At 54.6% G+C, this 25,135-nt stretch overlaps 1 protein-coding gene across 2 annotated transcripts; it reads left to right on the top strand.

Annotated features, from left to right (window-relative positions):
- The first annotated feature begins 1,364 nt into the window (after window positions 1-1,364).
- FGF8 (fibroblast growth factor 8) lies at window positions 1,365-10,970 on the top strand. Of its 2 annotated transcripts, none has more exons than XM_075504071.1 (4): window positions 1,365-1,538; window positions 3,657-3,804; window positions 8,027-8,133; window positions 9,246-10,970. In XM_075504071.1, the coding sequence occupies exons 1-4, from the start codon at window positions 1,506-1,508 to the stop codon at window positions 9,531-9,533; spliced, it is 576 nt and encodes a 191-aa protein (XP_075360186.1). In that variant the 5' UTR covers window positions 1,365-1,505; the 3' UTR covers window positions 9,534-10,970. The 2 variants fall into 2 exon arrangements, with proteins under 2 accessions (XP_075360186.1, XP_075360185.1); XM_075504070.1 differs by having other exon boundaries at window positions 3,624-3,804.
- The last annotated feature ends 14,165 nt before the right edge of the window (window positions 10,971-25,135 follow it).

The following is a 25,135-nucleotide window of genomic DNA, read 5'->3' as shown; positions in this document are numbered from 1 at the left end:
TGCATGAAAGGGTCTGCGCGGAGGGCCTGCACGGGTGCGTGTGAGGGCTGCGTGCGTGCACGCGTGTGTGTGTGCAGGGGGGCTGTACAGGCGTGTGCGGGGCTGTGTGCGTGTGCAGGCGGGCCGTGCACACGCGTGTGTGCGTGTGCGGCGGTGCAGCCCGCCGCTCTGTCACTCAGAGGCCGGCTGACAGGAGCTGCCTCTCCAGCGGCGGCAGATAGCGCTGATTGCTGATTCGAGGAAACAAAATAGCAATTGTAATTATGGGCTCTGATAAGATAAAGGAGGGCGCGGGGAGCGCGGGGACCGGCAGCGGGGCACGGCCGGCAAATTAGCAGCTGTCACTCAGCGCCGAGCAGGCGGCGCCGGCCCCGGCCCCGGCCAGGTACCGGCCCCGGGGGCCGCCCGCCGCAGCCCCGCCGCAGCCCCCGCCCCGGTGCGCAACAGGTGGCGGGGCCGGGAGCGCCGGGGCTCGCCGGAACAATGCAGCCCTCGGCGGCCCTGCCCGGGCTGCGGGGCTGAGCCCCGTCCCGCCGCCGCCGCCGCCGCCCGGCCCCATGGCCCCGCACCGCCGGCCCTGAGGGCGCCCGCCCGCCCCACCAGGTAAGCGCCCGGCGGGGATGCTCGGGGGGGGTCCCGCTGCCCACCACCCGCTCCCCACCCTGGCTGCGGTATTTGCTCAGCCTCGCTCCCTCTCGAAACTCCGGCCCCCTCCATCCCCCCGGTAATCCTTTTAATGTCTGGCACGTCCCGGGAGGGCTCGCCCGCCCGGTCCCAATCCACAACGCGCCCGCGGAGCGGCGAGCCCCCAGCGGGGGAACCGCGGCCCCGGCGCCCCCTCCCTCCCTGCCAGCCCTTAAACCCCGTTTTGCAGATGGGGAAACTGAGGCACGGGGCGGGGAGGGCGTCCCGCCAGCGGCCGGCCGCGGAGCCCGGCCCTTAGAGCCAGCCCCGAGCCCGGCGACACCTGGCCCGCCGCCCCGTCCGCCTCGGCAGGTACCGCCGGGCCGGGGAGGCGAGCGGCGGCGGCGGTCCGGCCGGGCTTCCCCCTGCGGCGGCGGCCGCCCCCCGGCCGCGCCCGCCCCCGCCGTCGGGGCTGCGGGCCGGCCTCGCCGCCTCCCGGGGCCGCGGAGCGGAGCGGGGCGGGGGGCGCCCCGCGGCGGGGGGCCGCCGGCCGTGCGCCCCGGGGGCTGGGCGGGCGGGCGGGCGGGCCGGCGGGGGCCTTTCCCCACTGTAGCCGCTTGTGCCCTCCTTTCCTCGGGGCGAGGACGCGCCGGCAGGGCGAGAGGAGGCGAGGAGCCGAGGCAGCGCCGCGCCGCGCCCCCCGGGCGCTCCCCGCCGCCGCCGGGCCCCGGGCCCCCGGCCCCGCACCGGCGCCGCGATGGACCCCTGCTCCTCGCTCTTCAGCTACGTGTGAGTACCGGCAGCCCCGGCCCTCGCCCCCCGGGCCCGCAGCCCCCGGTTCACACCTCTCTCCCGCTTTCTGTCTCCCCCCTCCCAGGTTAATGCACTTGTTCGTCCTCTGCCTGCAAGCCCAGGTAAGTGCCCGCCCGGCTTTGTTCGCCCCTCGGGGACGGGGGGTGCCCCGCAGCCGCCGCCGAGCGCCCCGGGCTCGGGAGGGACGGAGGGAGGGCGGAGGAGGAACGGTTGAAAACCCGGGAGACAAAAGTCGCCCGGCTGTAAAACGCCGAGGCCGCGGGGGGAGCCCCCCGGGCTGCAAAATAAGGTGCGGAGAACTCGGGCTGCGAGGCGGGGAGTACCCGGGGTTTCGAGGAACTGTGCAGGGTTGTTTTTAAGTAGCTTTAGGTCCCGTCTCCCCCACCTCTAAATGGCACTGTGGATACCCCCGTTCCTCTTGTCCGGGTTTTTTTCTTCCCTACGCCGCTTCATCCAAAAAGTAAAGCGGAATGTAAAAAGGGAAAAGAAACCCCACCAAAACCTTACTAAAAAGCGCAGGTTTTGATTCAGCTTAAAACTGTCAGACTTTAGCATCGCTGGTTTGTTTCGCCAGAGACAGAAGTGTCACGAATAGATTAAACAGCCCGGGCAGAGCTTGTGCATCACCCGCATACCAGCAGGCACGCGTCGCTGGGAGCGGTGCGCCTTCGAACCGGGGTGAAGCCCCCCTTCCCCCTGAGATCACAGGTGCAGAAGCTTTGTTCAAAATGCCCTTTAAGCTACTTTAAAAAAATTTATTTATTTTCCTGGAAGCTTGGAAAACAAACAAACAAAAAATCGAGTTTCCAGCCAAAAAGTGAAGGGAGCGTAGCGCTGGGAGTGTGCAGTTGTATAAAAACATAGCTGTAATATTTTGGAGTATGAGATGGAGACCAAATAGCAGCATGGCTAATGACCTCTCCTCCACATGGTACCCTCATCAGAGCCGGGGAGAGAATCCTGCTGCATTATCCAAAACCCGTCTATAGGAAACACACATGCACAGGCAGAAGCAGAGCGAGAGAGATGACATTGTCAAGGGGAGATATCTCTATAAAGCCAGCTTTGAGAGAGCAGCGGCTTTTGCTTTTATTGGGTTTTTCTGTTGTTGTTTAAGACGGGAGAAAATCTTCCCATTTGACGTGGGGGTGGTAGGGGGTAGTCCCAGCCTTCTGATGTTGAAAGGAGCTATCTCCTAACATTTGCTCAGAATACATCTTTATAAATGTCAGCGAGCAGCGAAACTTTCCAGACTTAAAAGAGGGATTTGAGACGAGGGGGGAAAAAGACTTCTGTGCAAGCTCGTGAGCTGGGGCTGAGGGCGGAGCAGGTTTGGCTGCTCATGAAAATCATTTAAAGCCCAGGAGCAGCAGCGTCGGGTCTGGAGGGGACGGGCTCAGCTGCAGCTCTGGGGCTAACGGGTTTGGTGTGCTGGGGCTGGGGACAGCCCCGCTGCCAGCACCAAACAGCTGGCTGCGGATGAGAGATGTGTTTGCACGCGTAGTGCGTTAGTATCCTCGGGGTTTTACGCCGCTAAATACCCAGGCTAGGGCATGGTTTTCTTATAATTCTTATACCTCATAGCTCTACCTTCTTTGGGGACTTTGTATTTGAAGAGCTCAATAAGTGGGGTGTTTGGGAGCAAATAAAGAGCCCCAGAGGAAAGGCAGCTCTTGAAACCGATGGGGCAGCGGCTGGGGTACATGTCCAGGGCAGCCGGAGCAGTAGTATGCTCCTGCAGAGGCGAGAGAGGTGTGGGACGAATGTGTCAGCCCCTCGGGGGGGCAACCCAGTGCCATCCTGCATCACACCCCCCCCGGACCCCCTCCAGCGCCCAGACTCAGTGCCCATCTCGGGTACTCCAGTGCCAGCCGGGACCGGCCGAGTCCCGGGGAGGCCTCTGTGGTCACCGAGCCCTGTCACGCTTCCGAGTCACCTGCATCTCTCTGCTTATAGGGCACGTCTGGAACGGGCTTGGCTCTGTAAAGGGCTCTGGTCGCTGCGTCCCGGAGCTTAATGCTCCTTCTCCCGGGGAAGTTTGCTGGCGCAGGAGGTACCACTGCGGTCCCAGCTCTGTGCCTCCCCGTAAAGCCCGGCTGGAGGCCGGCGATCTCAGCTCAGCCCATTCGCCCCTCTGAGGAGTAGAGATTATAATGGTGTGTCGTATATTTTTTAATTTCCTAAAGGTAACTGTTCAGTCCCCACCTAATTTTACACAGCATGTGAGGGAGCAGAGCCTGGTGACGGATCAGCTCAGCCGGCGGCTCGTCCGTACCTACCAGCTGTACAGCCGGACCAGCGGGAAACATGTGCAGATCTTGGACAACAAGAAAATCAATGCAATGGCAGAGGATGGGGATGTGCACGGTAAGGACGTGCGATGGGGGCGGGCGGAGGGGGGGAGCCGGGGAGGTGTTCGCAGCCCAGCACGGCGATTGATGATTTCCGTCCTGTTTGTTAGCCAGAAATCATTAAAATCATTCGGCTTGTGGGGGCTTGTAAAGGGAGAACATAGGGGTCAGCGATCAGCGGCTGTGTGATTCAAGGTGAGGGCAGGTTCCCCATGCCGAGGGAGGGGATCGGTGCTTGCAGGACGGGCTCTGCTCCTTTCTTTTTCATTCTTGGTTTGCACCTGACCACCGCACCATTCAGGGCTGCGGCGTGCTGAGCAGCATCAGTCATTTCAGCCCACCTCTTTGCAGGCCTGGGTGTCTCTGAGACTTCCTTTTGGAAAAGAAATAGAAAGTCGAAAAAGAAAAGAGGGGGGAGGGGAAAGGGGTAACGGCTGCTTTAGAAACCTTCCCTAAACTAGAACTGTCCGAAGTGGCGTTTTCCTGATGTACCCACCATCCCTCCCTTCTCAAAACAAATCCCGAGTGAGGCAGTTGGCCACGGGCGAAGATGCTGCGGCATCTCCAGAGACAAAGCGGGGGGGACCCTGCAAGCGCGAGGGCCCGCGCTACGCCGCGGCCCCTCTGCGTTGCCCTGGCACCCCCTCCCCAAAACCTCTGTCCCCCCGGGGCAGGGGGACCGATCCCTCCGCTGGAGGCACCCGAAGCCCAAATACTTTGATCGCGTGCGCTAATGACACGTTGGGACGGTCAAACGCCGCGCAGGGGTCGGCGGGGCCACCGAGCCCCGGCACTGCCGCGGGGCCGGCTGCGGGAGGCCTGATCCTGCACCCGGATCAGGGAAATGCCTGTGTTCCTGTGTGTTGTACATAGGAATGACAACTGTTTTTCTTTGGTATTAGCTGCAATTTCCCTTTCTTGCTTGGGGAGATTAGTAGAAACACTTTTCTTCCTTCCCCTTCTGGGTTTTGGTTTTTTTTTTCTTTCTTTCTTCCTTTTGCTTTGGCTGAAAATCTCGCGCTGGACGTTAGCAGTGCAAGCACAGCGTGGATTCTGTCTATATGGTATTCCATACATCCAGCATTAATCTTCCAAATGAATTATTCCCACCCTAGAGCAGCTCTGGCTTGAAAGGGCATTAGCTAATTTCCCAAGCAAAAAATCCCCTCTTGTTTTAGTCCTATAATGCCTGGATTTTAAAAGGCAGTTAGTGCATATTTAAATAATGACCAGGTTTAAATAAGGCCAGAAGGAGGGGACTGGTGGTGGCTTGAAAAACTCTATTAAAATGTAATAAAAAAAGGTTAAGCATTTGAAGAGCTAAGGAGGAAAATGAAGACTGATCTAAACCAGAAAGAGAACAAGCAGTTTTTCAGATGTAAAGTTTTAGAAGAGTTGCAAGTCTGTAAATGTTAAAATAGAGGTTCAGGATTGTTCTATATGAATCTCCAGGGAGGCCCCCATGTCTGGAAGAACTATTAAAACGCTTCTTACTTTCACCTTTTTTAACATTTCCTGAATACTTTCTCTTCTTCGCAGTCCAGTTGGGGGATCAAGTGTGTCTCGCTGCATTTTTTCAGCATTTACGTAGCCACTTTCCCTTCAAAGTTTGAGCATGAAACATAATTTTACTGGGATAAATCTGTCACTTAAGTGAAAGAATAGAGTTGAAAACGTCAAGCTCCCCCCTCCTCAAAAAAGGAAAAAAAAAGGACTCCCCCAAAATGTTATTTAGAAATCCACTTTTAAAGAAAGAGCCCCTCTCCCCGAGCCCTTCCTTCTGCTTTTTTTTTTCTCATTTTTGGGGGTGGGCGTGTAAAAGGGGTTGATTTATTTTTGCAGATGACCCCTTTCCCCACGCTGACGTTTTTACAGCCGACTTAACATCGAGTCCAGCGTTTTCAGTTATCTGTCTTAATTGTCAATATTCGATTGACTTCTTTTAATTCTAAGGGAAGGCGGGCGGCCGGTGCAGCCCAGCTCGTCCCTCCCAGGCCTTGCCCGCCACCGAGCAAGGCGCCGGCGGCTGCAGCCTGGACTAAACCCCACGAGCGGCCGGGAACGCTGCCGCAGCTCCCTGCCGACTTGCCGGTTTCATCTGCACCTAGGTTTTTCAGCTGGTCAGGGCTGGTGTTTGTGGGGTTCACGGGTCGCCTGCATGGGTCTGGGGGTGCAGGTCCCTGGGGACAGGTGGTCCGTGTCCTCCACCGGCGGCTGGCGGGGCTGGAGTGCGCTGGCCGGGCTCATGCGGGGCGGCAAACTCAACCGGCGGCTGTAAATCACGGAGAGGAAAAAAAAAAACGGCCGAAAGAGAAGCGATGTGCATCTTTAAAGCGGGGTTTTGTGCTCGCTGGGGCTGAGGCCTCCCCGCTCCCTCCCTCCCGCCTCCGTCCCTCCCTCCCTCCCTGCTCTTTCTATCTCGGAGAGAAAAATCAATTCTCCTCAAACCTTTTACTGCCTCCAAGATCAATTCCCCCCCTTTCCCCAATATAGATAAATAGGGGGTCACTGTCTCAGCACTTTGTTTGCAGAGCACTGTGGCTCCCGTGGCTGTTTTTGGGGATGCTAGGTGCGTGCCAGGCTCTGGGCATTGGTGCTGGGGTGGCACAGCCTGGAGTTGGCTCTTCCCAAATTTCTCAGCTCTGAGTCCAGTCTGTGCCCAGCTGGGGGTAGGGGGCTGCAGACGCGGGGCAGTTTGGGGATGAGAGAAGCTGCAGGGTGACGTTGGCAGGAGGGAGTGCGGGGAGGGGGTGCCTGCCTGCGCATTGAGCCTGGCTTGCCCGGCAGCACTGAATCAGTTGGTCCCAGCGGATTTTGGGGTCAGTGGCACCCCACCCTTGGTGCCATTGACCTCAGCAATGCCCGTGGTGCGAGGGATGCAGGATCAGGGCATTGCAGAGACAGAGAGGCAGCAGTTTAGTCCTAGCCCAGAGTGTGATTTAGGCTCACTTTATCTCGTGCGTGTGCCCACAACCTCCTCCTTCTGCCATTCAAAGCACCCTCCTGCAAAGCCACCCACTCCACAGCCACATCGCTGCCCTTGCTGGGGCTCGCCAGTGGCTGAGCATCCTGGGGTAGAGATGTGCAAGCCAGGGTGGACCACAGTCCTGAGGAACCAAGCAGCCCTTGTGCAGAGATCTGAGAGGAGAAATAAGGCATCAATGGGCTTATTCCCATAATAAGGCTATAGACTTGGAAGCTTTGTGGGCTGCGCTCTAATTACCTTGCCAAATTGTGCTTATGGCGCTAGGGGCTGATGTGGGGCAAGAGGTGATGGTGGTGAGATGGGACAGTCCTGGCTGGCTTTTCAGTGCTGTAGGGAAATCTTTGGTGCTTGGCATAGCACAGCCTTTTTGAGGTGCAAACAGGTAGCCACCATCCTTGTCAGGGCTTGCCCCGGGGAGAGGAGCTGGCTCTGGGGACAGCAGCTGCAGGGCCGGGGAGAAGGATGTCCTGTCCCCATCCTCCCCCTTCCCTGGGGATGGATGGGCTTCGGAGCTCCGGTTCCCAGGGCAAAGGCAGGGAGGGAAGGTGACAGGTCTATTTATAGGCGGCCCATCGACCCGGCGATTTGCATAGCTCCTTCGGAAGTCGATCGATGCCTCCATTAAAAAACTGAGACCAAATCAATATGCCCTCTCGACTCGTGCAAAGGTGAAAGGCATTAAAAGGATGGCCGTACCCTTCACGCCTCCCCTGCCAGCTGCAAAGTCACTGCTCCTCCTGCAGCCCTGGCCCAGCAGAGAGACACAGAGCGGTGTCCCTGTGGGGCTGGGGACAGCTGGCAGCACGTCGTGCACTTCCAGAGGGTGCCTGCCTGCTTCCTGCCTGCAGGCTCGCCCAGACCGGTCTTGGTTTGCAGGGCAGCTGGCTTGTTCTCCACCAGTGGTGCGTGCCCTGCTCACTGCCCTATCTCCCTTCTGGGACACCTCTGTGGCACCTGAAGCTCTGAGCCCTGTGGAGCTGGGCAAGGCAGAGCTTCTCCCCCTCCAGCATGGCTCAGGGTGGCAAAGGGACGTGACCAAGGTCACACAGGGACACAGTGGCAGGGTATGGGGGCTGAGGCTGGGTCTAAAATCGTGCCCTGATTTTAGGGCTCTCCCTGGCCCAGTCACCAGAGAGCACGTGCCCGCAGTGCCCAGCGTCAGGACACATCGCTGGGGTCTCCATCCCTGTGCCTGCCCTATCCCGGAGCCCCTCTGACCTCCCTCTCCCTTTCTTCCCGCTGCTCTCTCCAGCCAAGCTCATCGTGGAGACGGACACCTTCGGGAGCCGCGTGCGCATCAAGGGGGCAGCCACAGGTTTCTACATCTGCATGAACAAGAAGGGGAAGCTGATCGGCAAGGTAGGGCGCTGGGCTCAAGGGCGTGGGCAAGCCAGAGAAGTGCCATGGGCACTGAGCAGGGCTTGCCAGGAGAGGAGCTCTTACCCGGTACGGAGCCCATCCATGGGAATGGGGAAGGGGATGGGGAAGCACTGGCTGGTCCTGGGGGCTCAGCCAGCAGACCCCTTTGGAGGGCAGGGAGATGAGCCATCCCGCAGCCTGGGCAGCAGGAGGGAAGCAGGGGAGCAAGGGAGGCGGGCGGGTGCCGTGTGGGGCGCATTCCTTCTATCTCCCCGAACAAATAGGCAGATTGCCGGGCTATTCTCCCCGATTACATGGTACAAGTGCCAGGAATGTTAAGATGCTCCGTGGGGCTGGCCCCAAGGCTGGGCCCCACTGCGCCGGGTTAGTCACGCTTCCTCCGAGCCTCGATGCTCCCTCCCTGGGGGCGGAGGGGGCTGGATGTGCAAAATCGTGCTGGGACAGCGATTGTCTGGGAGGATTTTCCATGGCGGCTCCTTCCCTGGGGCTGCCCAATGCGGGTCCCCTCCCTGGCCCTGCTGCTGCCCGTAATGGGGAGGAGCTCAGCCCCCAGCTGCCCCCATGCTCCCCGCCATCTGCATCTGTGGATGTCATCCCCGCGGACCCCACGTCACCTCTTTGGCCCTTTGATGCCCCTGCTATATTAAACACCCAAGGGGGAATAGGATGGGTGGGTGAATTGCCAGTGAGATGGAGAGTTTGCTTATGGTCATGCTGGTGGGGGAATCCAGCCCTGGCATGGATGGGGGCAGGATGGGAGCGGGCAAAAATCTCCCTGTGGGTGCAGTGGAAGTGAAGGCTGGGACAAGCCCTGTTGGGGCTTGCAGCCTGGTGCTGGCATCACACTGGGGATGCAAGCTGCAATGAGCAGCTTCTGCCCATGCCACACTGCCTACTCCCCCCTCAGCTTTTCGAATGAAAAGCAGATTTTGGGCAATTCAAACCTGTAGGAGAAGAGGTGGGAAAAGAGAGCCCTTGGCTGTCCACAAGCATTGCAACCCTGCTGTCACCCCAGCCGCTCCATCCGGGGGTAGAGAGAAGCCTCTGACTGAGCACCCGTTGCTCAAATCCCCCCTCTGTCCCCTTCTCAGAGCAACGGCAAAGGCAAGGACTGCGTCTTCACGGAGATCGTCCTGGAGAACAACTACACAGCGCTGCAGAACGCCAAGTACGAGGGCTGGTACATGGCCTTCACCCGCAAGGGCCGCCCGCGCAAGGGCTCCAAGACCCGGCAGCACCAACGGGAGGTACATTTCATGAAGAGGCTTCCCAAGGGCCACCAGACCACCGAGCCCCACAGACGCTTTGAGTTCCTCAACTACCCCTTCAACCGGAGAAGTAAAAGGACTAGAAACTCCAACTCCAGGGTGGGCCCTTGACTTGCCTGCCTCTGCCCGCCCTGCCTGCACCTCTCCTGGAGGACTCTCCTCCGAGCTTGGTGGACTATATGTAGAGACTTTCCCATATGGGTATTAAACAAAGAAAAAAGGGAGGGGGGAGGATAAAAAAAAAATACTTGCTCTAGTTGTTGATAATTTTGGGGGGTTTGTTTGGTTTTTACAAAAAAGAAAAAAGAGAAAAAAAGAAGAGAGGCTCTATTTTTGTACTCCAACTTTAAAAGAAATGAAATGTTCAAAGACTGGTGAAGGGGGAAGAGCCCTTTGCTTAGAAATATTCTAGTCTGTTTTTGGGGTCACGTTTTATTTTGTAATTTTTTTTTTGTAGCTCTAGGGGAAAGGAGAAAAAAATTCACCGTTTAAAACAAACAAGCAAAAAAAAAAAAAGGAAATCCAAATCTGGGAGCGATGTGCTACTTAAATGAACTGAATTAATGCTTACCGGAGAAGATGGACAGGTCGGAAAACACTTAAGGGGAGGGGATTTATTTCAGAGGTGGTTGGAGGCCTCCGGGGTGGGTTTTGCAGCCTGGGCGATGTGTGGGCACTGCCTGCGGGGCTGGCTGCGACGCCCGGGGTGAGGACCGCTGGATGCTCTCCTCCCTCAGATGCGCCTACTTCTTCAGCTGAGCAAGGGGTTGCTGGAAGCCAGTTGCATCCTTCGGAAAACACTGCTGGCTTCCCAACTCCCAACTTATTTTTTTTTTCTCAGGAGAGGACAGGGGTGATGGGCGCCCCAGAGAAAGTCCTGAACTGACTTGGTACCTCTTACCCATGAAAGCATCTTTGGCATTTGTTTTGTTTTAAACTACTAAGGTGAGGCAGTGGGTGATGGCTGCCATGGAGTGGGCTGGTAACTGTTTTTTTTGGGGGTGTGTGGTTTTTTTTTCCCCATGTGGAAAATGTGAACTTCTCACCAAAAATTGATTATTTTTTTTTCCTGTTTATATTTTTTTATCAGATGGAAGTTTTCATCCTTAAAATTAAAAAAAGTTTACAAATTACTGTGGAGCCATTTTGAGCTGGTTTTGTTGTAATATTCAGTTTGTGGTTGGCACTTCCATTGTCAGCCATCTCTTCCAGGTTTGCTCTTTGATGAGAAATACCACCGTCCTTATCCTCCTAGGAAAGGAGAGGTTTTCTTTCAAAATTTCGGTGTTGACAGGAGTCCAATTTTCTATTTAGAAACAAACCCACGAAGGAAACATTAAATCTCTTGAGTGAACATCCCCAGCCAGCCCTGCTCTGCACATGCTGCCCTGGGACTGCAACTCTCTCCAAAGGGTTAAAGCAATTATTCTTCACGGGGAGGGCAAACAAAGACACTGGATAGGAGCCAGAACCAGGGGTGACTTTTCATCCAATCTTTTTTGATTGTTTGTTTTTTCTGTTTCCTTGAGGATTTTTATTTTGTTTTGGTTGTGTACAAATTGAATATGAAATGATTGAAATATTTATTTAATATGTGCATTAAAAATTTGTATTAGTCTAACTGAGCCTGATGCTTTCCAGGGAGGGGTTGGGGCTGGAGAGGCAGGTTGGAGAGGGGCAAAGGAGGAGGGCGAGGTGCAGGATGGGGCTGAGGTTGCTGCTTGGCATGAGCTCCTTCCCGAGGGCGCGGATGTGGGAAGTGGGAGAATGCCCCGAGATCCTGGACCCAGATGAGTCCTGTGGAAATCATGGTTTCCTTGCAGCAAATTCCAGGTTTAATGGGCAGATGCTACCTCCTTGCCCTATGGGGACAGGCCCATTGCAGGCTGGATGGGGGCATAGGGCAGTGGAGCCTTGACATTGGTTTTAAGCATGGGATGAAGCTTTCCAAGAGAGAAAGCTGATACCTGCTCCCCTCTAGTCTAGATGAGCTTGGTGTCTGTGCAAAGCGAGCTGTTGGGTCCCCTCCTTTGGTGGGTACTCAGCCCTGCCAAGGTGCTGGGTCTTGCTCAGAGGGGCTGATGGGGGACTTGGACAGGGTGTGGTCTCAGATATGGAAGGATGCAAGAATAAAATTGTTAAATATGTTTTTAAAAAAATAATATTGCAGAAATGGAGCAGTCTCGCCATTGCTGTGCTAGCCCCGCTGGTGCTGCCATCCTCAGGGGGTGCCTGCAGCATCGCTTAATGCTCAGGGTGTTGCTTGTCTGCAGGGTGTGAGGACGAGCCATCCGCTGGCTGATGCCACAGGCTGGGCTGAGCTGTCAATATGTATCATTAATTTCAAGGAGGGAAGCCTGGGGACCGAGTGCTCGGCCGTGCTCTATGTCTGAGCATCACCGCTGCATCGCAGAGGTCATGGGTGATGCTTGGGCCGCAGGACAGCGCTGCTAAAGGCAGAGGCAGCCTTTGCCTGGCTGTCCCAGGAGGGACCCAAGGACTGCAGAAGCCTGGAGCCCACAGCGCTGGGGCAAGGCCGTGTTGCGGTCTCCAGACTACAGGAACTAAAAGTGAATGGCTCCTGGCCTTTCCCCAGGCAGAGATGGTGTTTGATAGTCCTTAATGGGTGCTTTTCTTTCATTAATTTGTCTAATTGCTTTTCCTAATGGCTTTGTGAACCTGGGTGAATTGGTGCTGGGTTGCTGCTCCAGGTAAGGGTAGCAGAGGGGCAGGACTGGCTCCAGGCAGGTCGGCAGACGTCCCTTCCCTTGTTATCTGTCCCCCAGCGACAGCGATGGCAGACAAGGGCGGGGTGTGGGTGCTCAGTCTCCAGTGAGGCTGTTCCCCATCCCTGCCATCCCGGGGTGCGGCCGAGGGCTGGTGCAGGGGGCACCCAGCACCCTGGGGGTTTGAGCCAGGGAAGGACACCCCTGTATCCTCGCACTGCTCTGTACCACCCGCCATCCCCAGCTCCTGCCATCTGCTCTGTTCCAGCCTGCCTTTGCGAAAGGCACCCAGGCCTGGCTCCTGGGAAGGGACCCCCTGCTTTCCCAGCTCGCTCAGTCCGTCGTTAATTAGCCCCTTTTCATTAAAGGGCTTTTGGGTGGCCATGCTGCCTAGGAGCACTACAACTTGGGGCTTTGTTTATTGCTTGAATTTGTCCAGCTTCGGCTTCCAGCCAGAAAATGTTGTTTTGCCTTTGCTTGGAAGATTAAAGAGCCCACTACTAGTTAGTTAATGAGTAAGTGAATTAATTAATGGTTCCTCATACTCTGTCTCTGCTCTGATACCACTTAGTCCCTGGCATGGCTGGAGCAGTTCACGCTCTTCCTGGTGACCTGGGCCCTGCAGGGTGCTGAGCGCATGGTCCTCCAGGGCTGGTAGTTCCCAGCACCCATGCAGGGAGATGGGGACAGTCCCTGGTGGTACCTGCTGGTCCTCCAGGGATGCAGAAACCCTGGCTGCTGGTCGAATGTGCAGGGTCAATCATCAGCCCAGGAATCTGGGACTTTTCCCTCCTCCTTCATCATCAGCGGGTCTGTGGACCAAGCTCAAGAATCACAGCCACCCAAAGGCCCCGGGGACTGTGGGACACTGAGCTGGGGCTGGACCCAGGAGAGTGCTGGGGATGGGAAGCTTTCGAGGTGGGTGTTCGCTTCCATCAACTCATGCTATTAGTATGGGTGTTTTGGGCAGAAACCCCTGCTCCGAGCTAGCAAAGTCCTTGTGACGGGGATGTGCCTGTCCCTAGTGCCACCACTCCCAGTGTCACCCTGCGGTCCCCTCGCTGCCACCGACTGGCCGGTGGGAGGTGGCAGATGAAGCAGGAGAGGAGCCGTACTGCCCTGGCTGTTGGCACAGGGGTGACTGCCCCATCCTGAGCTACGAGCAGTCGTGCATGCCTGTCCCTGCCCGTACAGGACTTTGCTGCACGATGCTGTCTGGACACAGCGACAAGGCTGGAGCTGAGTGACATTTGGGAGAGTCTGCCTCATGAGACGAGACCGGGAAGCCTGGCTGGTCCAGCCAGCCCACGCAGGGTAAGAAATAAACGTGGGGTGAACACACCAGGGCAACGCCAGGCAGGGAGAAGAGCTGTTTTCAGGTTAAATGTGTTTATGGCAGAGAAACAGTAGATGGGCAGGAATAAATCGAAGTGGCAAGAAAAGGGGTCTGTGCTGTCTGAGCAGGGGTTGCACCAGGGCTTGATCCACCAAGTCCCAAACCTTTCGGCACATGCTACCTCCACTCCCGTCCCTCCTCTCACATTACAAACACTGCTGGGCTTCGTTGCAGGGCCAACCCATGACAACTTTGCCGCAAGGTCTGCTCGGGGAAGGGTGCCCACCGAGCAGGGTGGGCTGTGCGATGCTGTGGCAGGGTTGGGGCTCACCCGGACCCCCTTGGGCATGGCCAGGCTTGGGAATAAGGACTGGGGTGTTTGTTTATTGCATCAGGCTCAGCTTTCAAACATCTCCCTGCCATCCCCCTCCCCCTCCTTTAATTAATTCTGGGTAAGAAGTCCTGGCTTTATTGTGCCACGGAGCTGAGGGCTCCCTGTGGGAAAAGTCACACCTTCTGAACAGCTTCTGATACCATGCAAATGAAGGACAAGTCCAGGAAACGCTTTCATCTCGGACCTGTCCAGCCCCCTGCCCATTAATTACACACATTTCATTTGTGTGAGGGCAATTCCTCTTGGGGAGGGGGTGGGGGGTGGCCGTGGCTTGTGGATCATATTGGCCTCGCTCTCTAAAGATCCCTCCTTGGAAGGGTGTTTATAGCCAGAAACAGGGATGCTCAGGGGCTCAGTGAGGGATCTCATATTTCTGCTCTCACACAGCTACTCCAAATCAAGCTGGCTCATGGGCAGGCCGCATCAGGTCAGCAGGGAGGATTCAGCACTGCCCCACGCCCTGCTCGGTGCCAGCCAGCCCCAGCTGTGGACCCAAATGCCACAGGAGCATCCTGGAGGGAGGTGCGGGACGGAGCAGAAATGGGCTCAGCGCTCTCCCACGGGAGCGACTCTCCAGGGCCAGGAGCTCATGAGATAGGTAACTTCGGGCAAAGTGACCGCAAAATGAGTCCCATGTAGGGAAGCATCTTTCCACGCTGCTATTGGAATGCATGTGTTGGGGGACTGCGTCATGCTGCGACAGGGCGCAGCATCTTCTTGGCCACATGTGGACCAGACCCAACTCTCCTGTTGAGCCTTGGTCTCTCTGTGCTCCTCTCCTTTCCACACAGCCCCTCTGACCACAGTGTCCCTGGCATGGCTGCAGCCGAAGGCACCTCCATGCTGGCTCCTCTTTTCCTGGGACTGATGGGGAGAGTCGGCTCCAGATCCTGGAGAAGGCGCAGAGCGAGGGGATGTGGAGTGCGGTGGGTTTTCACAGCCCGTTTCCTGGCCATGATAATAACACTTAGCACTTCTACAGCACCTGGGATGCTCCAAGCACCTACACATCTGCTCCTCATTACCACCCTGCTTCCCATTTGCAGCATCTCTGCCCTTTCCCCATGCATGCCTACAGCAGTAACAGCTCCCCCCTAGAAATGGTGCTACCCCCCAACTTTCCTCCTGGAAATCTCCTTCAAGCAGGGTCCCAGGGAGCTGCAGCAACATTCTGCTTTGGGGTTGGGGCCAGAGGCTGCCCTCCAGGACCAGGGTAAGCAATTTGGGGTGGCTGCTGTGGCTTTACTACAGAAGACCTTTGATGGCCAGGTTTGCTGTTAGCCTTCCTCCTGGAGTGAGGATGTGCAATCCGTGTCCTCTGGTGTTGACAACCCATGGGCCTGGGGACACGTGGCAGCTGTGGCTTGGTGCACCAGAGGAGCTCTTGGGAGATGTTGGAGGGATATTTGGGACTTGGTTAATGGGAACCTGCAGCCTTTCTGGGTCAAAGTCAGCGTGAAACCGGTGCCGGGCTCTAGCAAAGCTGCTTGTCCACCCACTGGCCCTGTGCCGCATCAGCCAGAGGATGAGAGAGGGCTCATGTGTCGATGGGTTGAAGATTACAGCCATTACTCCAGATTACCTGATTAATGGCCCGGGCTACTCTGTCATGAAACACACTTTAGATGTGCTATACTGGGAGCAGAGGGGATGCTCTTGGGCTTCATGTGACTTACAGCATCTCTCCTATGTTCATAGTAGTTGTAGCAGCAGAAGGTCCCTCTAGGCTGTCAGATGTCACGACCAAGATATAATCTGTGGTTGCAGAGTCCTAACTCAGAGGCTAGGGAAGGCTTGGCTGTGTTGGGAAGAACCACTCCAGCCAGGCATTGCCACTTTGCTAAGCTTGTGCTGTTGATCGTTACGACTGATGGGATGCTGAGGGCTGCCAGAGCCTCCCCAGTGCGGTGGATGCCTGATCTGTGCCCCTGTTCCTGTTCAAATCCTCTGTTCGGCCATGGATTAACCCCTTTCAGCCATGATCATGGCACTGTGAAGGGTCCTCGATTCCTGGGCCTCTCCTGACAGTGTGGCCAATAGTCCTTTTTAATTTTTTTTTCCTCTTAAAGCTTTTATAGCAGAAGGAGAAGGAACAACTCAGCCTCACTCTTGCTGTGATTATTTTGCCAACTCTTTCTGTTGTAGTAGCACATCTTGGTGGCTGGATTCTCCTCTTTTATGGTCTGCTCACAGAGTAAACAGCAGCCCTTGTCCCAAAGACGTGCTGTTTTGTATGGTCAGCTGTAGCAGGTGGCATAAGCTAGCAAGACAGACCTAACCACAGGTGTAGTTGCTACCCCAGCAAAAGGGAGTCCTAGGAAGGGATTTGAAGGAGGGCTGGAAGGGGTCCCTGTGGAAGTTCATAGCAAACATGAGAAAAACTCCCATTGCAACATCCAAAAAAAGCTGCTGGAGTAGCTGAAGTGCAGGATGACAAGACCCAGGCTGTACATCGATAGGAAAATTTTGGTTGCAGAGTTGTGAAATGGGACCTTGCGTGCTGGCTGTACTTGTGTGCTCAGGCCCCAGGATGTGGCTGCGTTCCCCATCGCCCCATGAGAAGCAGATGCCCAGCTGGGAGCCGGCCCTTTGGTAATGGCCTGCGAATTTCCCTTGGCTCCGTTAATTGCCACCTGGCTGCTAGTTACAGCTCTGAGTCAATTGCTGGGAGTGTTGGGCCCTGCAAAACAACCCCTTGAAATCAGTTGTTAGCCCAATTAACAACCAGTTTGGCTTCGGTTCAGGCTGTTAACCATCAAACAGCTAACTGCTGGTAATGATTGATTTCTCAGCAGTTGGGGCTGCAGTGGAGGAGCCAACCTGTTTCACAAAATGCCATTAAAGCCAAGACTTTGTGAACGCATCTGGCTCAGACAAACATTTGAGTTGTCCCACATCAGTAGAGCAGGCAAGGTGATGGCCAGGATTTCTATCCATTTCGACTAAAGCATGGGTCACTGGGGTGTGTTAGGATGAATCGGCCAGCGCTGCCACCGCACCATGCTCCAGGTAAGCAGCCACCGCTGTCTGTAGGGCAACCACTCATACCCATGGAGCATCACAGTGTTCAAAGCCCCCATGGATGGGAACTGCTTGGTGTCCAGCTCTCTTCCACAGTTGCTGTTCCAGCCGGTGAACCTGCGAAGATTAGTTTGTCCTGTTTAGATGTCCCCAGATCACCTGGGCCATTCCATCTGCACAACCAGCTGGGAGCTTGTACAGCGAGAGCGGTTCCCATCAGCATATGCAAGCCTGGGGATGCCTCCAGAGCAGCCTGGGACGCTGTCCTGTGTCTGCTGGTGGGTGATGCAGACTCATCTGCAGATGTGAGTATCTCTATGAAAGCCATAAAATACTCTTTGAGGCCCAGGTAAGGCCGACAGCCTGGGGTTCAGGCAGCGTTTTGTTTAAGATTACTGGTCAGGTCTTCATCCATTTCCCTCTGCTGTTTCAGGCCCTGGTTCTCCGCTGTGCACTGGTGGGTTGGTTCAAACACATTGCTGGTGCTACATCAAGGGCTTTTTTCCCCGGGATATTTTCCCCCTGATCAAAGCGGGCAATTCAAGCTGTAGCATGTACGGGGAGGAGGGAGACAGCCACCTGTTAGGGAAAGACTTTGAAAACGCAGAGGACGCGCTGCAGAGGTTGACCCTGTGAAATGTAGACTCTGACGGCGCTGGGTAGCAAAGCGGCGCAGGGCGAGGAGTGAGCGTTTTGGCGTACGATGCCACAGTCCTCCTGCATTCGAGGGCACGCGGGGACCTGTGGCCCTGCCAGGGTCTTGGCACTGCAGCCTGAGCTCTGTTTCTGAAGCTGGGTCCCACTGACTTTCAGCAGGACATGGGCACCTGAGACCTGCGTAGATGTTTCAAAGATCTTCCCGCAAGGTTCCTCGAAGTGCAGATCTGGTTCCCCCTCGTGCCATGCTTTTGCCGTCCTCTCACAGCAGGTACGGTCATCCCAGATTCCCAAGCAGTATGTACGCCAGCACGGCACATGTTTTCTGTAATTAGCTGTATTAGATATGCCTTGTGCAAGCAGGACAAAGTTGTTTATTTTATCATATACCTACTAAAAGTAGCTCTGCTCTCTCCCATGCTGGGACTACCTTGCCACCTGTATTGGGGAGGCTGGGGAGGCCGGGTTGTGGCTGGGACTCCCCCTGTGCTGGGCAGTGCATGTGCAGTGAGCGCCTGCATACCGGGGGTCGGTCAGGATTTCTCCCTCCAGTCCATACAAGGAGAATCTGATTCTCACAAAGGGAAAAATGAGAACTTTGAGGTAAGCAGGAGACCTGACAACCCAGCTTTCGTGCTCCTTGGGTCTGCGAGCAAATGTTTTATTTGCAGCTTGTATATTTAACTGGGCTGAATACAGCAATTCTGGTCTGTGCATCTTCCGAGTGTCTCATTCCCCCTCAGCTGTTGCTAAATGCATCCTTCCAGGAGGTGGTGACGGGTGCCTCTCACCTGCTGGAGCCGGGTGAGCACTGGCTGCTCAGACTTTTTCTGTATAACAGAGAAGGTCAGTTATAAACAGAAACGGTTGGTTTTGTTGGGGGCTTTTTTTAGACATCAAAAATGCTCCATCATCATCAGGCTGGCTTAGCTTTCAGCAGCCAATGCAAACGGAGCCAAACCCTCAGCAGAGAATTCAGCAAGAGTAGCGGCATAGACTTTCCAGGGCTATTTTGCCAAAGTCTCGCATCCTCATTCCTCCTTTTACCTTGTGCCACAGCAGCCGATGCTGTTCTGGGCTCTGCGCAGACACAGGGTGAACCCTGAGGAGCTCCCAGCTGGAGCTGAAAGCAAGTGGCATAGCCCCATTTTAGAGAAGGAGTGGGGGGAATCAGTGCACAGAAAGATTAAGATCTGAAAGAAATCCTGGCGGAGCCGCGAATCAGCTGAATCCATCTACAAGAGGCCAAGAAAAGGTATGGAAGTGGCCCAATGGGGGAAGCAATGCATATATGCAATAATCTGAGCTATAAATGAAGTACAAAACCACAAAACTGATCTTTTTCTAAACCTCAGGTCCGATTCCCCAGCTTTGACTAAAGGTTGGACTCTGTCCTGTATCCTGACTGGAAGGAACAGCCTGCTTTTGTACACGAGCAGATTTCAAGGTCGTGGGGATTACTCTGAATGTCCGTCCCAGTCTTCTGAGGAGAAGGATCAGGCGAGAGGATCCTGCTCAGTGCCTTCTGAGTGAAAGCCATAGTCCTTGTTCAAGGAAAAGGAAGGAAGGATAACCCGCAGGGACTCCTTATTTCAGTATTATTTGGTATTTTTGGTTTAAAATTGCCTAACTTCAACTCATGGCACTTGATCTTGCACTCTTTTCTTCCAGCTTACAGTGCCATCCAACCTGACCAAGGTTGTTCTGCATTTCTGCAGGCACTGCAAGCAGGCTTTCCAGGTCTCTCCAAGCTCTTGTAAGGATTTTTTTAAAGCTGATTCCCATCTGTCAACATCTCTTGTGAAGTGCAGCCAAGTGTTTTGGCCACAGCATCTGGCAGTGAAGTCCATCGCTGGACTGCTTGTGTCCAGGATCTTGGGAGGAGAAATGATGCAGTGACCACCCACTGGAGTGATGTCTGTCTGCTCGGGGCTGGTGTTTTCCAAGAGGTTCTTGCAGGGACTTGGAGAGCTATCGAAGTTGCCTGTGGAGCTGTAACCCTCATTTGGTCGAGACTACTGTAACTCCAGTCTGTTTTGAAGAAGAGAGACGTGGATGGCCCCCATAGGAGGTGCAGCTAAGGCATGGTTACAGACTTCTGTCCCTTGTTTCCTGCCGCGAAGGCTTCTGCACATCTCTAAAGCAAAGGTAGCATTTATTTTATAATGAATCCTGAAATCCTGAGTCTCACACTTGCCCAGGAAGGCTCAATCTCCGGTTATTCAAATATTCAGTTGGTGAAGTATGAGCTATTTTTGCTCTCAGTTGTGATGGGTAAAGCCACAGTCATTCCTCTGACTTCACTAGAATCGCTCTGGATTAGTTCAGATGTGAGTAGAGGTTGGTTCAACCTGATTATCCTCAGTGCCCATATCTGCAGTTCTCCTACACTAAGCCAGCACATCGACAGCAGTGAGTGCAGAGGTTTTCATATACCCAAAGGTTTTGGCAGAATCTGTGTTTCAAGAGCTGGTCGTTGTCCCCAGATGCTGTTCCAGAGCACTTGCTGAGGTGTGACCTAAAGATGGAGGGGGCATGACCAGGCAGGGAGAGGAAAGGTGCTGTGGAAACTGCAAATTCCCAAGGGCATGGCTGCAGCTTGTGGCAGTAGGTGCAGCAGCTGGTGCACTGACCCAAATCCCACCACTATCTCAACCTGGTTAATCATAAGAAAAGCTCTTTCCTACTAATCGCTGCTGGCTGGTAAAGGGGCATCCCTAGCCCCTAAAGGGCTAGGGGGACTGGGAGGGGAGAGCAGTGGTTGCTGACACACGCTGAGCCCTCGCAGCCTCTGTCGCGGGGCCCGGAGAAGTGTCCACACTTCACTCCCTCTCAGAGCGATCACTGCGAGGAGCCGAGGGTTTCACCACCTCCCCCTGCAGAGCCGTGGGTTCGCTGTGCACTTGACACCGGTGCAGGGGGATGACTTGTGCTTGACGACTGTCTCCACCGCAGCAGCCGCCTGGCCTCCACCAACGCTCCCCTCTGACCACCTCGCGAGAAGAAGATGTACCGTTCCCGGCGCAAGGTTGAACACCAGGGCAGTGCAGTGTGACATGGAGGTGGCTTCCCCATGGGCCACGCTGCCAGCTGGTGCAGTGAGATGTGGCAGCCCCCAGGACATCATGGTCCCAGGCACTCCAGTCTCCAGCCAGGGCTCCCCAAATCAAGTCTTGGGCTCCCTGGGAGGAGCCAGCTTGCCTTAAGCATCAATGAGGATAAGAAACTTCCCTACAGAGAAGAGAAAAATCACAGCTGAGATTTTTGCTCTGATGGCAAGGCTCTGTGAGCTGGGATTTTGGACAAACCCTCAGCACTGTGACGTGGGATCACCTTACACGTGGTGAGGATGGGGCATTTCTTTTGTATTTGCTACCTACGGTGCGGAAGGCTCTCCTGGTGATGTGAGCAAAGGGACAAACAGCAGAAGGGACAAAGTGGGCAGGAGCACGGGTAAGTCAAGTCCCAGCTGGAAAGGCAGAAGAAGGCAGAGGAGCCCTCTCTGCTGAGCAGCTGGGCTCGCCAGCAGAGAGGGGAGGAGGGGCTGTGGATCCCACCCCTGTGCTCCCTAAAGTACATTCCCTGGGAATGAATGTCCATGGGGAGGAGAGGGAAGCTAGAGCCAAACAGTCAGTGAAGCACATGGGCTTTTAGTTCTCCTGTCAGCTCGAGGGCACCCAGAGGTGACAAATGTGCAGCCTCTGCTCTTGAGACAAAATGAACCCCTAATAGGCTGCTTCAGGGGACCTGCACTTAGAGAAATACCAGCGAGGCAAAACGCCAGTGACACGGGCAGCTATTTCATGGCTAGTTTGCTGGGTAGCACCCACTGCTCGCTGCTCCTCCGCTGCCTGCTCCAGCCCAGAGCTGGGCACACCTCGCGGCATGGCGAGCTGGGCTGACGTGGCCGTACCCTGTATGTTGCGTGGTCCAGAGGAGCTCCACTGACTTCTCAAGAGAGACGTCAGACACCGAGATCAGACTCCACTCTGCTGTCTGGGCAGTATCACAGGTACTGTGCACTGAAACCATCGGTACTTACGCGTCTGGCTTCCCGGTTGCCGTCCGTGCAGGAAAGCTCTGAGTGTGCTGACTTATTCCCAGGTGCTCTCCCTTGCTGGTTTTTATGCATGGGATACACACTGCCATTGCTGTTATCTGAAGCAGGTTTGGAGCTGTTATTTGAAGCAGGCCACCTGGTAAGTGGCCATGATACAAAAAGCCACAAGCAGCCCAAAGAGCAATCAGCCAGGCAACGGGTAGGGTGGGTGCTGGTGGGGCATGAAGAGCTCGGGACGGGGAAGAGAATCACAGAATCACAGAATTGTATAGGTTGGAAAAGACCTTTAAGATCACCAAGTCCAACTGTAAACCTAACACTACCAAGTCCACCACTACACCATGTCCCTAAGCACCTCATCCAAGAGGAGTCTTCAACATAGTACAGAGCCTTCATCTCCAGAAACCTTCCTGTGTTGCTGCTTGCTCTGATTTAAACCTATAGCTGGTCCCTATGGAGGTAGGAACTCTGAAGCTGTTTGCTGCTATTTTGTTTCAGGGACACACATTGTGGGGAAGCAAATCTTTCCCCCTCAAAGCAGTGAATCTGTACCTCTGCCAACAGCCTACAAAGAGAAGGCTCAGCCCTAGATAAGACTGGAGGCAGCAGGGTGAATGTCAGGATGCTGCAGGACTGTACTGTGGACTTAGCTGCAAGCTGGGTGCCCAAATCACTGGCAAGAGCTGTCATTGTTGTCATGGAAGGCAACAGGTCTCCTTGAGTTATTTGGCCTGTATTGAGCTGCTAGGGAAATGTCTGACCTTCCCTGAAACTAGAGCATCCAGCCCAGCCTGCTTACCCTCCGCAGTGATCTCTGGGCAGGAAGCACAGACGTGAGCAACGGAGGCAGCAGCTTTGCTGAGGAAATGCATTTAATTCGATCTACACTGCAGTTTTTGTTGGAAAAAACGTTGATGCAGTAACATTCGGCACACTAACTAGGGGTGGATTAAAGGTCACAGAGATAGTGTAGCGTGCTGAATTCATATGCAGCAGATGGGAAGGGTCCTAGACGCACTGGGAAAGTCTCCCTGAAGTGTCTTCTCTGCAGCTTTGTCTGTTCTACTCAAGGACTGGGTTTGCTTCTCTTTCCTAGCAGGTTTCACTCTTGCCTGGACCTTTTTCCTGAGATTTAACCCTTTTCTTGTACGTTCCCCTTTTCTTGATTTATCCTAGCAGCCCCAGTTAATGCATGTCTTTGCCATGCTAACTGATTTTGCTCAGGGATGTTACACCTCTGCACACTGGGAATGCTTGGCTAGCAGGTCTGCACCTGGATCTTTCCCCTATGCTTTAAATCATGGGGTGGTAGCTTAGCATGGTGTGGGTGGAGCAGGGAAGTGCCTTCTACTGGTGGTGCAGAGATGGCTGCACAGACACAGCCCCCCAAGAAGCAGCTTTCCATGCACACAACTGGGTCTTGCTGCAGAGCATGCTCCTGAGCGAGGGGAGGAGAGGGTTTCCCCAATCTGCTGCAACTTTTGTGGTCATCTGAGGTTGATGCAAAAAGTCTCCTGTGGTGGAGAGCAGGTCTGTGGCAGAAGCATTTTAAGAGACTGTTCTCAGAGGGGTTAAATCCAGCATTGTGATGTGGGAATACATGTGTCTCAATGGACAGAGGAGAGGGCCACAGATTTCGGCTCGTGACATGGAACAACTGGTCGACCACCTGAGCTCCTCCTGCCCCCTGCATAAAATGGAGATGGTGCCAAATTGCTTCACAGGTCACTGGAAGTTTAATGCAATTTTCCCAGAGGTTTTGGAGCATGCAGTGAAGGATGCTGCAGTGCAAAGCATTGCTGTTTATTCCACCGTTATCACCCAGTGGAGAAAAATGCAGGGTTCATCATGACATCGACTGAAATGTCATGGGAAAAAAAGCCAAAAGCCCAGCAGTGAAGTTAACCCTGCCCTGCACACAGACCCCCCCAGTATTTTGTGCTCTGTCCCAGCAGAGGGAGCCCGAGTTTATTAACAAATCCCGATCTAGGAGATAGCTGCTATCAAGGTGGTACCGGAGCCCGGGCAGGATGCTTGCCGGTGGCAGAAGGCTGCAAAAGGTGGAGGGGGTCTAGCGGAGATGCTGAAAGCACGGCTGCATTTCCAACCAGGGAAGCAAGCTAATGGTTCGCCAGGAGGCCCTGCAAGTAACTCTACTCCTGGGACACTGCAATCATGTCAAGAGATGGACGGTCTGCGAGAGCCAGTGCGTGAGCTCATTGCATGGGGAAAAAATTTTGCACTGAAAGATGCAGCAGAGCCATGCTGAGATGGATGAACTGAGTTTAATTTGCTTCAGAGACTTCCCCAAGGCACAGTCAGTGACCTGTGTACCCACATGTGTACTGGGCTGGCCAGTTTTAATCCTGTCATCTAGACAGTTCTCCCAATAGCGTTCAAAATCATCGACCACTGCGGTGCCAAACCCATAGCTGTTTGCCATCTTGCGCCTGAGTCTGATCCCGTTCTGGCTGCATGGCAATGCTCTATAACCACGGCACGCACAGGACTGTGGGCCTGATCCACAGCTTCTTAAACCTAACGGGAGCTTTTGCACTGATTTCCCTGGGTTTTGGAGGCTCTGTGTTAGTGCACAGAGGGCTCCATTCAAAGAAGCAGGAGCAGTTTTAGTGAATAGCCTTCTCGGAGCTCATGGGAATGCCCTAAGTTTTCTCTGCTGATAATGTGAGATGAAATGTCTCCTAGGGAGGCAGATGAGTTTCGGCTGTGTGTTCTTTCTTACAGCCAGTAGTCGCACTGATGCCATGGATGCACACATGGGTACAAGGCTATTTGGGAGAGGGAAGGTTGTGGGATTGGGACGCAGGAGGGTCACGGAAAATTTTAGGCCAAATCCAAAGACCATTTAAATCAATGCAAAGCCCCTCGTTAGCCTGAGTGAACACAGAGATACTTGTTTTAGAAGCTGAGTAACAAAGGGGGATGTTTCGGGGCACAGGGATGGGAAGGCAAACGACTCGGGCTGCACTCTGCAGAAAGCAGCAGATGGATATTTTCCAAGGCAACTTTTGAAAAGAAGGTTAAATTTCTCCAAGATAAGGGAACTCCAGTGAGCTGGAATGCATTGCAACCCCCCCTCTCCAGCTCATCCTATGATAACAGCTGTTGTGTTGGAAACCTAATGCTGATGAAAGAGTTAAAGGCTGGTTGATGGGCAATATCGGTGACACACCTCTGAATTGAGCATACTCCTGGAGTGAGACTGCGGACTGGTGTTACTCAATGAATAGAGGCCACTCCAAGGGAGTTTTTCCTTGAATAGAATGGGGTCAGGGAGCCGCTTTGGGGAACAATGGTTGCCACCGGCTAGCTGAATTTCTTACAATCACACACCATACCCCCTGATCAAATAGCTCCTTTGTCAGTCTGATATAAAAACATGTCATACAATGATGATCTGGAAGAATGACAAGAGCTGGCCTTTCAAAGAGATCAGAAGGGCTTGTTTCGCACAAAAAGAGCCCCCATCAGAGTCAAGACAGAAAAAAAATGGAGAAT

The sequence above is a fragment of the Mycteria americana genome, chromosome 6 (assembly GCF_035582795.1).
Source record: "Mycteria americana isolate JAX WOST 10 ecotype Jacksonville Zoo and Gardens chromosome 6, USCA_MyAme_1.0, whole genome shotgun sequence".
Taxonomy (NCBI): Eukaryota; Metazoa; Chordata; class Aves; order Ciconiiformes; family Ciconiidae; genus Mycteria; species Mycteria americana.
The sequence above is the reverse complement of the archived record's forward strand: the minus strand, read 5'-3'. Positions and strand labels throughout refer to the sequence as shown.

Excerpts from the sequence above, each read along its gene's own strand:
- FGF8 (XM_075504070.1), top strand. The coding sequence starts at position 1,506 with ATGCACTTGTTCGTCCTCTGCCTGCAAGCCCAG. Across the intron at positions 1,539-3,623 it reads TCCTCTGCCTGCAAGCCCAG|GTAACTGTTCAGTCCCCACC; the intron begins GTAAGTGCCCGC and ends AATTTCCTAAAG. Across the intron at positions 8,134-9,245 it reads AGGGGAAGCTGATCGGCAAG|AGCAACGGCAAAGGCAAGGA; the intron begins GTAGGGCGCTGG and ends TCCCCTTCTCAG.